At 43.1% G+C, this 12458-nt stretch overlaps 1 protein-coding gene across 4 annotated transcripts in view; it reads right to left on the bottom strand.

The window, feature by feature from the left end:
* The window catches only part of fhip1aa (FHF complex subunit HOOK interacting protein 1Aa), a 39047-nt gene that overhangs the window by 3135 nt on the left and 23454 nt on the right, over window positions 1-12458 (bottom strand). For all 4 annotated transcript variants that reach the window (XM_006796065.3, XM_087841689.1, XM_087841688.1 and 1 more), the window contains 8 exons: window positions 11911-12131; window positions 5780-6460; window positions 4065-4223; window positions 3850-3936; window positions 3108-3275; window positions 2780-2859; window positions 2390-2592; window positions 88-1092 (listed from right to left, as the gene is read on the bottom strand). In XM_006796065.3, the coding sequence (XP_006796128.2) occupies window positions 88-1092; window positions 2390-2592; window positions 2780-2859; window positions 3108-3275; window positions 3850-3936; window positions 4065-4223; window positions 5780-6460; window positions 11911-12015 (2488 nt within the window). In that variant the 5' untranslated portion in view covers window positions 12016-12131. The remainder of the gene's footprint in view (window positions 1-87; window positions 1093-2389; window positions 2593-2779; window positions 2860-3107; window positions 3276-3849; window positions 3937-4064; window positions 4224-5779; window positions 6461-11910; window positions 12132-12458) is intronic.

A 12458-nucleotide genomic window follows, 5' to 3' on the forward strand; every position in this document is an offset into this window, starting at 1 on the left:
AAGGAGGTTCAAAATAAAAATTCTTTCCAAATTCATTTTTGAACAAATGATGAGACTCCTACAGAGCTAAGATATTCCTCAGCTCACCTGTAAAAGGTAGTGAATGGTTTTTATTCGCACTCCCGCTGCGAAACCTGTTGATTGTCCCAAATGGTGAATGCAGTTTCTCTGGCTCTGGCGTTTCAGCAGAGAAGGAGGCGAAATCCATCTCGTCCTCCTCCACCACCTCCACAGGTGTGATGAGCTTCTTCACCTCTCCTTCAGCTTTGACCTGTTTTCCACCTGCTTCGCGGTCCAAAGTGCGAATGAGCTCCTCATACTGAGCCAAGAGATCGTCACCCAACGCTACAGCAGTCGTGGTTTGGAGGTTGGCGTTGCAATCCGTCTGACCATTAGCCTTTGCGTCCAAGCTATTCCTGCTATTATCAACCATCGCAGAGCTTGGAAGTGTTAGATTGAGCCCATTTTTGAGGGGAACGTCAGCTGAGCCTGGCTTGGTTTCTTCCGTTTGCGAGCTACTGGGTTTACTGGTGCGTTCGACATCGCCGGAGTCTTTCTTTGCGATGAGATCGTACACCATGACGTCATCCTGGAAGTCGTTCTCCTCAATGTATGAGCCTTTAACCAACATTAGTGCTGTTCTCCTCATCTCCTGGATGTGCTTCGGGGGCTCAGCAGGAGGCGGCTGGGGAGGTCTGCTCTCTGCCGGAGCATCGGCGATCTGCACGGGGCACGCGTCGTAACTGTCGTCCCACTCCAGCTCCAGCTGGTTGACGGGAAGCGGGTCTGTACCCGGCGGCACGCAGGATCCTGCTTGCGATGCAAAGGGATGTTGAGCTTTCTTGAGAGCGATCTGGGGGTGCCGACTCGTTAGGCCCGGCTCTTCGAGGACGCCCGGCTGGTATTTCTCAGGAGGTGGGTCCTCACCATCGTACAGGGCTGACCACACCCGGCAGGCACGTATGCAGCTGCTGATGCTCAGACGGGCGTCGTAGAGGTAATGAAGATAACTGACATCCAGGTAGATTTCTGACCCGATGGTACAGGAGTTTCCTGAGCCATCATTTTCTTCAGAGAAACTCATTTCTTCCTCTGATTTAAAAAAAGAAAGAAAGAAAAAAAAGATAAGAACTGTTGATAAAAGCTGGTGTGCAGGGCCTCAGCACAGCACTCACACAGAGCACAACTAATGAGTTTGACATGTAACTACAGGGGGTAAAGTGATGTAATGCATCGAAACAGCGGGAGATCTCGCTATTTGATAAAATACTCACAATCAGCCCCGTTACATGTTGGTTTCCCAATTAAATGCAGATCTACACCTTACAGTGCGCCATATGTCTGAACAGATTTGGGAAACGTTCCATTAATAAATTATCCCATTTTCATTTTAGTTCCTCAACCACCACATTAAAGGATGGTTTTTGTTTTTCACCATTTATGCCAAATTTTTTGACATGTTATTAGGTTATAATAGCCAACGTTTCAGTTACCTGACTGAGTGAGTTGATTTGAGGCCATTATTCAGCCAGTTAGACTAACTAACCAACAGCGGGAATAACTGGAGCACTTGACCATGCTTTTTTACTTGGGTATTGGCAGATATGGATACTTATTATCCATGTCTCTCAGGAATATAACATATGTAGAAAGTTGAATAATTTTTAAGGTATTACATGTCTTTAAAGTTTGTTGTTGCCATGACAACAGACACTATCTATTGATCTTTCCTTGGGAAAAGAAAAGGTGTTAACAGTTAATTTATTATTTTTGTTCTGTAACGTGAAATACAGTTAACAGTGTGCATTTTAACATATTAAGCAAAAAGAATCAAGCTTTTCATATAGAAACGAACTGTTTTACACCATCAGGTTAGGGCTGAGCTGTTGATTGAATTTTCTTAATATTAAACAGCAAGCAAAAGCAAATCGCTGTGTGATGATCTGCCTGCATGAGCCAATCACAGATGTTCCCTGCAGTGCACTGCATGAACTTCCCTAGGTTTAGCTTGGATCAGTAAAAAAAACATAAAAAATTAAATAATTAATTAAAATAAAACGGAGCAACAACAGATAACAGACCACCTAAACAACAATCAAATGTCTGGCACAGCAGGAGGCGAAGAGCTTCTCCCTTGAAGCAGATCATCATTTGATGTTTGGAAATATGTGTCTGTACCAAAAAGCAACACAACCAACTTATTCAACCGCCTGTAAACGCAGAATTAACTGCAGTGTAGTTAATGCAAAATTAATAATTTAGGCTTCAGGAAGGCGGTAAACATGCTGGACGAAAGACTTCATCATACCAAAGTCACTGTGGCCATACATTTTTCTAAAAACACAAAAAAAACCCTGCAAAAGTAATACTCGATTATTCTATTTGTTACCTGTGTTTCCCGAATTGTCGGGAGTCTCTCCGCCCTTGGAAAACAGAATGGAGTCCAGCTGCCGGAGTGGCGGCGGGCTGCGATCGGGAGAGCAGCAGGATGGCGTTAACGCCAGGATTTTCGCTGCTGAGGCCGAATAGCAGTCCCGCTCCCTCACTACACGTCTCTGACTCAGCATCATGTGATTACAGGGGATCAGGTACCTGGGGAGACATATGAGAGGGAGATGTCAGGAAAGCCAACGTGTGGCTGTAGGCAGAGAATGGTGAGGAGGGGACAGCGGGCAGATGGTAACAGCGGGAGGTTGCGAGTAAAAGCTCATCGTGCTGTAAAGCAATTAGATGCAGCATGTTACCACGAGTGGGACGTGTCAGCGTGTGGGCCGCTCACCTTAATACGAGCTGCAGCATCACATCTTCACAGTATAAACCAATGAGAGTGCGGAAGAGTGCCAAGGACACAATCCCCAACTGTAGAGTTTAATCAAGTCAGAGAGACACAACAGAGCAAATTTTAAACACTAATGTATTCAGTCCTGAAGATATTTGCACAATAAATTTCACAATATAGAACTGGTTAAACAATCACATATGTTTCCTGTAACAGCAGAAAGAGCATCTGGGACCATTTGTAAAACTTGTTCCTGGCTCATTAAACCTGAGCCATGCTCTATGTGCTGCATGGCAAAACTCGTTCCCTTAGCTGTGTGCTGGGTTACCTGGAAAGGCGTGTTGATGCGGCTGACTAGAGTATCCAAGATATGGACGTTCTCGTGACGGTGGAGGAGGATGAAGGAGAGGAAGGTCTGCAGCAGTGCTGGCTCGGTTACACTTCGTAGGAAGAGGTCCAGGTAAGCTGTGGTGGTCATCACCTCCTCTAGGGTCACCTGTACACACACAGGAATCAGTCAGCAGAGATTGTGTGAGTGCCACAAGAAATGATCAAATATTAAAACCTGATTCTGTATTGTAGCAGTACTGAATTAAGGATTCATTTAAGCGAGGGAAATTAGGTAATTAGGTAATTTAATTATTGCGTGCGGTATTGCCTCATTATAAAAGGACTAAACCAATCATTGCATTATATAGAATTAAATATGTCCTTGACTATACATTAAATAGCCTAGAATATGGGTCTTCTTACACTTTCTTCCAACTCTCTCTTGATAGTTTAACCTAACTAGTGTCCTTTTTACCTTTAGACAGAGCCCAGTTAATGGATTTTCTGATGCCAAGCTCATATTTAATGGATGACAGTGACAGTGATATCTATCAGCTCAATTAATTTCTTGGGTAGAGGGGAAGAAATATGAGTCATTTTTGGAGTATTTATGCTTGTATGTTTTTGTTGACACACTGCATCATCCTGCAGAATAACCGCTTTTTTGTAATTGGGAAATGAAACAGCAGAAAGTACTTCCTTTTACCCAGGTGAAGAGAAAGGATTGTGCTACTGCTAACCTTGTGGAGTGCTGGTGCAAGGACAGGCACAAGGAAACCATTGTAGATGTAACTAACCAGCTGGTCTCTGATATCAGGGTGGGCCACCTGGGAACAGTCAATATCAAGGAGCATGTCAGTCAAGCGTGTAGCCAGGCAGGAGGTTGCAGCCATTTATCACACGTGAATACATTTTTCATGAGGCAGAGCTTTTATCGTGCGGCTCACGTCTTCACCTGAATAACAGCGTTGCAGAATTCCAGTGAGTTGAGAAACTGGATGAGTGATGGCATCTGAAGCCAGTCCTCTTTGTGCAGGCAGTGCCACTCTTCATTGGGGACCTCCAGCTTGGTGGGCAGAGATGAATACAGGCCGCTCAACCCTGTGGCCAGCACCTGCCAAACGAGGTTTTTAGATTTAATCTATGCGTTGTTCATCTAAAGTTTCCTCCAGAACCAAAATATAATTCAAATTTGTGGTTCTAAGTGGAATTTACTTTTAACTTTGAGTAATTAATTTTCTTTAATTGAATCATTGAGACAAATTGTTTAAAATAATGACATTCCCATTACTCTCATGCATGAGGTAAGTACAGCTACATTATAATGGACCATTTACCTGAACATAGGAAAAAGCACACTGTGCTGCACATACATGCATCGTGTAATATAAGAAGTCTATTAAAAAATCATCTGCCATAAATTGATTACAGAGAGAATGTTATAAACTTCATTAAACATTAATGAGGTAGTGTACCATATAGCAGATGCAGACACACACACACACACACACACACACGCACACACACACACACACGCACACACACGCACACACACACCTCCTCTGCTGTCAGTTTTACCTTAAGCTTCAACAGATTTATTACTGTGTTTTACTACAAAGCTAAAACACTGGTGTAAATCACTTCTTGGCCTCTGCTTTGTAACTTGTAATGCAAATATAAGCGATGCAGCAGTCTACATATCAGCCTGCTGCTTTATTCTTGCACAGCATACAGATGGATTTATGCCTCCTATGGATCAGCTCAGCTCGGAGACCTTTAGCAGTATTTGAGATGCGACGTGACTAATGCTTTAATTTCAAAATAAGATTCCATCTTATTTTGAAATCCTTGTGTTCTGGGCCAGATTATCCAGGCATTCTGGGCATATGTCCACAGGCCTCAGACACAGTTGACGGCCCACCCAAGCACCAAATAAAAAAAAGAAAAAAATAATACCAGATTTTGATTCTCTTAAACGTTTTTTGATCATAAAAACATATATCATGGGCGCAGTGTAAGGTACCCTGCTCTCCACAGGCACACATTCCCATATGATCTGTCTAATTACTTAAGAAGCAAAAAGCTTATAATCATCAAATCAAGTTGGCGTGTGCCCATCGCGTTTTGTGCCCAGGGGTCTGTAACTTGATGATCTGGGCATGCCTGCATTGTAAGTACCAAGAACTGCTTTACAAATGCAACACAGGCTATACCAGCGCAGCCAAATTAAAGTGTAAGATGAGTGGCATTATTAGTATTGTAGTATTGTACACGGTCCTCTACAGCATTATTCCGCTGTGCCCTTCTTGTAGACGCCAGTGGAACCAATTAAATTCTGTCTGCATTCAAACCTCATTTTGAAAGCACTGTCTGCAGCCGTGAATAAATGACGTTATTTACATGGGATTAGCTTGCAGCCGTGCTGTAATCTTATAAATGCCACACATTTGGTGCCAGATTTTTATTTACCCTTGTTTTGGTTTTTTTTAAGTGAGCCCATGAATTAATCACCATCTGCTCTCTGACTAATTATGACACCCAGACACAGAAATGTCAGGGAACAATGATGCCAATGTTAGTGCGTGAGTGGGATTATTTAATATTTAGGACAAAACGATTCCTTTTGAATTTTATGGAAAGTGAGCAGCTGAGCTTCCATTTGGGACTGACCGGACAGAAGAAGGTGTTCTCTGCGATGTGTTTGGCCACTCGCTCATTCTCAGCAGACAAAGACATGATGAGCAGTAAGGCATCTCTGGCTTGCTGGCCCACCGTGCCCTCTCTGTGAATAAAAGGGATGAGCAGGGAGAAGATGAGGAAGTTGGTGGCTCCCTGATCCTCGCTCGTGTGGAAAAACAGCTCCAGAATTGAAGGGTCCTTCGCCAGGACGTAGCACAGCTGGTTGAGCAGCAACACCAGCTCGGCTTCGACCGCAGGCGCAGTGGTGCTCGAACAGGAGGACAGCAGCATCATGAGAGGCCGCAGGATGGGCTTGTGGTGCAGCAGAGGCTGGCGCGCCTGGCCCACCAGCATCTCGTACATTTTCAGCTGCTCCAGCTTCATGTCGTCCGTGAACTCTCGACGGAGGCTCCACACAAACAGACGCTCCATCACGTTCTCCATCACCACAAACTCCAGGATGGGGCCCATGGCTCCGGCCTGACCGCTCTCCTCCTCCATCAGCAGGAACAGCATGTGCTCCACATAATTCTGCACCGCGTTTGCCTCGTCTCCAGGGATGGGGCCGAAACGAGAGCTGCCGCTAGAGCCGGCGGTGAGGTTGATGACACTGAGGGAGGGCAGGGCGGAGCTGCTGCGCAGGGGATCATGCTTTTCAAGGATCTTCACTACCTACAGTACAAGAGAAGAGGAAAAGCACACTAGTTTTTAATTGTTCATGCAGAAATAGAATACAGATGATATGAGTTCTTGGACTTTTAAGTCACCCAAGAAAGTGTCTGTCATACAGATAAACTCCTGTTATATTTGATCTAACCTCTGTGGTATAAGAGGTTAGATCTGAAATGTTGGCGTTTTATGATGCTTTTATTACAATATGATGCCAGCCCGTTAAGGCATCATTGCGATGTTGTAGGGCGTTATATTGCTAAAAATAAATGGTGTATTGTACACCTTACTCCATGCCCTTTCAGATGATCTATTACTCCATTTGGTTTCTAAAACAAATATTTCCAACATCAACTTTCACCTTGAGTCCCAAAAATGAAGGTCAAACATTTAGCCAGCCTAGGTACTCATGTCACCAAGTTTAAAGAAAAAGAAAATGTTTGTTACATAAAGTTTAACTGATTATCCACATTTGGTGCAACATTGACCTGATTTTCACCAAAATTAAGTATCTACTGTTACACAAAATTTTAAAAATTATACCTTGAAAACCACACATGCTGGATTGCTAACAGACAAACAGACCCTACTTTGTGGGGGAAACTGTAATTTTTTTTTTAAATGAAATACTAAATTGCCTCAGTTTAAACTTCTAAGACGTTTTCTATGTTCTTATGGGAATAAAATATGGGTTTGTGAGATTTGCCAATCATTGCATTCTGTTCTTATTTACACTTCACACAGTGTCCCAACTTTTTTGGAAGTGGGACTGTATGCAATACAAATAGGTACAATCACTTCCCTATTCCTGACAGGTTCCGTTTCAACAGAAGTGGATTGGAGACAAGCAGCACTGTATGAATAAACTCACTTTGGTTGCACAGAATAATACAGTCCTTTGTGTATCCAGTCCCTCCCGTGTGTGTGTCTGCTGTGTAGAAACCAGTGTCACAATAATGGAGCCAGTGTCCCCAAGCTGACGCTGCTGCCATGACAATAACAGTCTGTGTATGAGATAACTGGGCATGGCTAATGGCAGCAAGAGAACAGAGTCTGTAATCCCAGCCTGAGCTCAGTGGAACAAGCCACAGGGATCAGTCCAGCTCAGGCTCTCCTTCCAATTCTGAAGTAACAGGAAGGAGGCCGGGGATAAGATTTTCCCAAACTGAACATCCGGAAGAATGGAACCATGATCATGGACCACCTTATACTGGTGACGTTCTGGTCAGTTCCAAAAGGGGTCAGTATTCACAGTGTTTTTTGTTGTTGTTTTTCAGGATTTGCCCAACGATGCTTATTGGTGGCATTATTTCACATATTAAGTTGAAACATGAGCGATACAGAGGTCTTTTAAAATGTGACCAAGAAGTAGGCTCAGGCTGGATCAATGTCAAATATTTCCCAAGAGCAGTCAGTCATTGTTATGATATGGATGTTGGCATAATAGTGCCATAGATATGGGAGGATCCTCAAATGACAGTAGTATCATATTGCCAGCCCCCAGTGCCTCACTGTGCCTGTGAAAGTAACTTCAGTTAACCATCACACAGAGCAATGGACACATTGAATCATTCAGAATAACATTCATGGTTTAAAGACAGATCTTCACTGTACTCAATTATGAAAAATCAAGACTGCAAACGCCAGTGAGGAAGGAAAAGTCAAGTGTCATAGCACATTCAGACAAAACTGCCAGATTTTCTTGACGACTAAAATGAATCAGAGACCTTTACAGAATCACCATAAACACGCTGCCCACACTACACAGACTACAGTTAAAGACTGTTGCCAGCAACTGACAGATCACTTAGCGTGACGCAACACATACAGTGAGCTCCGTGACGCCTGGAGAGAAGCTGATAAGAGCCAGCAAATGAACCTAAAGCTAATCTTCAGCCAGAAAAAGCCAGAGCTTGTCACACAAAGACAAGGTCATTACTTACAGCGTGTTCACTGTTTTCTGAGCTGAAACAAGTCAAGAGCATTCTTATCAGGCTAGAGATTAACTAAGAATGAAAACAAAACTCTGTGTGAGGTGGATTTGTGCTGCCTGAAGAAATCGAACTTTAATCCGAGCTCAGAGTTTTTGATTACGGCTACTGTCAAGATGGGGATGAAAAACATGAAGCTGAGCAGACAGCTAGCAAAGACGGCCACATGACTCATGAGGTGTCTGTTGACATTGCTTAGTATTAGCTGCAACAGAGTGATCATGTTTACTTCACAGTTACAGTTGTTATTAAAAATATCCCATTTGTGTGACAAGTTGAAAAGTGTAAAATCTACAATTGTGCAAAATTTTAAATGCTTTGAATGTCTTGTACATCATTAAACGGTTTATCATCACTAAATCCCCAGATGTTTCACATTGGCACATTAGTTATACAACCACTCACATAATAAAGAGCTGTATAAAGAGCTAATATCTCCAAAATGTCAGGAGTAGTTAGTCATTATGAGAAGTGTTTGTGAACTAAAAATCAAGAATGTGGGATACTGTTTGTGCGTGATTTGAAGAGCCCAGCGGTGCTCCCGACCAAGGGAAAACCAATTCTACAGGGGAGACCTACCTCAGCACTTGTGCAGGTGAAACCAAAGGGAAGATATGCTTCACCATATTTTCTAGTCTTTGGCTTAGAATGAAGTTGGTTTGGAGGCATATTCATATTTCATACCGCTCCCCCCCCCTACACACACACACACACACACACACACACACACACACACACACACACACACACTTTGGGAAGGTTCGCACTAGGATGATGTCGGCGGCGTAAATGTGCAGTCATATTCATTGTGTCCCCACTAGTGCTGTCAGCGTTAATCTCGTTAAAATGACATTAACGCTGCAAATCTCCGTTAACAAGTTACCATGGATCGCCCCGTGTGTGGGGCTGGACGACGTCAACACGTTAACGAGCTAAATGCGCTAACGCACTAGTTCCTAGTGATGTGTCCTGTGTGTCGAAGCGTCGAATCGTGTGTCGGGTAATCTCGGCGGCGTTTCTGTGAAGCGCGTATCGAGGCTTGCTTTGATTACGTATGCAGTGACGTGGCCTCGCGGGCAGTCCGTACCACGTCACTGATTCAAGGACTGGTTCACCGGTTCGCGCCAGATTCGAAATAAAATGGGCAGAAAAACACAGCTGATTTCCCATCACACTGCGTTGTGGAATTGGATTACGTGTTACATAGTTACTTGAGCATTTCTTCTTCGATGGAACCAGGAAGGAAGAGATTTTTTATTTTATCTCTCCTAATAAAGTATGCACACAGTAATAAATATCACAAATGATAAGCACCATAATATAAATAAACAACACTACAGATCCTATAATCTGATTTCTGTCTTTTAGTTTATTAAAAAGTGAAGCGCCAAATACTAGTTTGTGTCATTATCCAGATGTACATAAGCATGATTACACAGGTACTAGCGGGTTTTGATTATCGATTAAAATCGATTCTATATCGATTCATTAAAATCCTGAATCGATTTTTAATATAAATATTACTACATTTCAACCACCACCAAACAGCTAAAACAGTAAATGAGAGCAGGTACATCGATTCTCCACAAAGACGTAAACACAAAGCGCTGACGCATCAGAATCAGGGAGATGTCGCCTTTCTCACCAGACAGCACTGACACGGTAGGGGCTGAAAGCCGACAGCTCACTGATTCTAATCTAAGGCATCTGCTGTGATGCTTACACATTAGATAAAGTCTCGAAAGTGTCAGCTTTCTTTTTATAGTTATAAAAATATGCAAATGTACTGATCTATGATCTGAATTATACTATTGACTGACTGTCTGAGGCTAACAGTTACACAATCATACCAAAACTCTGTCCTGATAGTTTCCACTTTCTCTTTTGTATCACACATACTGAGACAATATTCGGGATAAATAACCAAGAAAACAATTTATTTATTCAGTTTAGAGGTTTACACATCATTATAATCACAGAGCCCGCTTCACTTGAATTGTCCACTTGATGGCGCAGTAGAGCAAATGAATCATCACAATGCTTCGAACCATGAGTCGACCAATTGGGTGGAAAGCTTCAGGTTATCATGAGGCTTCATCTCGCCATCACTACCAGTTCCCACCAATGTAATTGAGCATTGCCTGGCACATCCAACATACTGTTTTACTTTTGTCCATGACGCGCTTACCTTCAGGGTCATACTTCACATGAAAAACAAAATAGTTCCAAACGCCAGATCTGAATGAGGGTGGGGGAGGTTCAATTTCGGGTAGCGTTGAGGAAGTTGCCATGTTGTAACTAGCTTAGCTTCTGTCTTGCTAGCTTGCGCTGTGCTCAGTGGATCTGTGCTCAACAGTGCAGCCTAGGCGGAGTAGTCGAACGCAGATCCACTGAGCGCTCAACACAGACAGCATCTTCAGAAGAAAAGTTGATAAAATAAATTAAAAATGTTGTATTGTTCGATACATATGCGTACTGAACCGAAAGCACTGTATCGAACGGTTCAATATCGATACGAGTATTGTTGCATCCTAGATAGATAGATAGATAGATATAGTACCAAATCACAACAACAGTTGCCTCGGGCACTTTATATTCTAAGATCAAGCCCATACAATAATACAAAGAAAACAGAAAACCCCAACAAACCCCTGTGAACAAGCGCTTTGGTGACAGTGGGAAGGAAAAACTCCCTTTTAACAGGAAGAAACCAGAACCATGTTCAGGGAGGGGCAGCCATCTGCAACGTATTTAGATTAGAGTTTAACACAGTGTCTTTAAACTTGCATAGTTTTAACACTAATGAAACCAAAAGTGGGATTCTGCTTGATTTTGATATATTCGGGTCAGTCATCACATTGACAACCATAAATGTAGATGGCAGTTACCCTTATGCTCCTCTATGTCCTCATTATTCAGTGTCCCCCTGCCCCATGTTAATGTGTGCAGAGTTTGTTCATCTCTGTGTGGGAGGAGTGGGATTAACAGGCTGCCGTGTCCTGCAGGGGAGTGAACAGGGACACAAGCTGCTGGAAAGAACCAGGAGTCTGAGACCGTCAGCCTTTTACCGCCAAGATTCCACTGGCCCTTCCCACACTGCAGTTTACTGTTATAGGAGTCATTCATGAGTCTACATGAGTCATTTTTTGCCATCAGGTTTTGAGGAAGGAACAAAATAGAATGTGCATCTTTATTTACGAGATTTTAATGTATTCACTTCACAAGGGTTTCGTTATATTTTACTGTACAAAAGTCTTATGCCGCAAGGAAAATGGAAAATGGGTGCTTTTTAACCACATTTTTGTTTTTGAACATGTTTGTTTAACCTTTTTAGAAGATATCAGGTGCATACTTCTGAAGTTAAGAGATCCAGGCAAGAAATTCTTTGCTTCTAGTGTGAAAAACTAAGCTGGCTGGAGACTTCACAGTTCTGAGACTGTTAGCTTGGCGCTGGTGTTTTACCTGAGCCCAGTGGTTCTTGAACACAATCATGCAGGTCTCTGGGTCCACCCCTTTCAAGACCAGAGACTGTCCATCACGGTTTCCACTGGCAACCACTGAGGCCATTATGGTGACCGGATCGCATGTGGGTTAAACCATGTCATAGGCAGGACAGGGAGGGCTTTCCTGGCTGCTCACTGGGCGTTACCAAAACCAGAGAAAGAGAGATGATCACAGGAGACCTGAGGAGTCAAATAAAAGAGGAAACACAAAATGACATCATGCACAAAGCCAAAAAAAGTTTGCTTCATAGGATAGCAGCACAATGATACGGCTGGTAATTGCTGCAGACTGCAACCCCTCTTTGCTTCTGCATGGCCAGCTAGGAGCTATGACAAGCATGCAGGAGAGAGAACAATAACAAGCCAAGTCAGAGGAGTCAGTCGAGGAGAGAAAGAGAAGCTGCGTCAAGTTCGTCTCCTGCAGCAACTCTGCGCTTCACACCGAGCTGTCAAATCGCTTTTGGAATATATCATACGCCCCCATTGGATTCCTGCAGGCCCCTGGAC

This window comes from Neolamprologus brichardi, chromosome 6 (genome assembly GCF_056152115.1).
Source record: "Neolamprologus brichardi isolate AB-2024 chromosome 6, ASM5615211v1, whole genome shotgun sequence".
NCBI lineage: Eukaryota > Metazoa > Chordata > Actinopteri > Cichliformes > Cichlidae > Neolamprologus > Neolamprologus brichardi.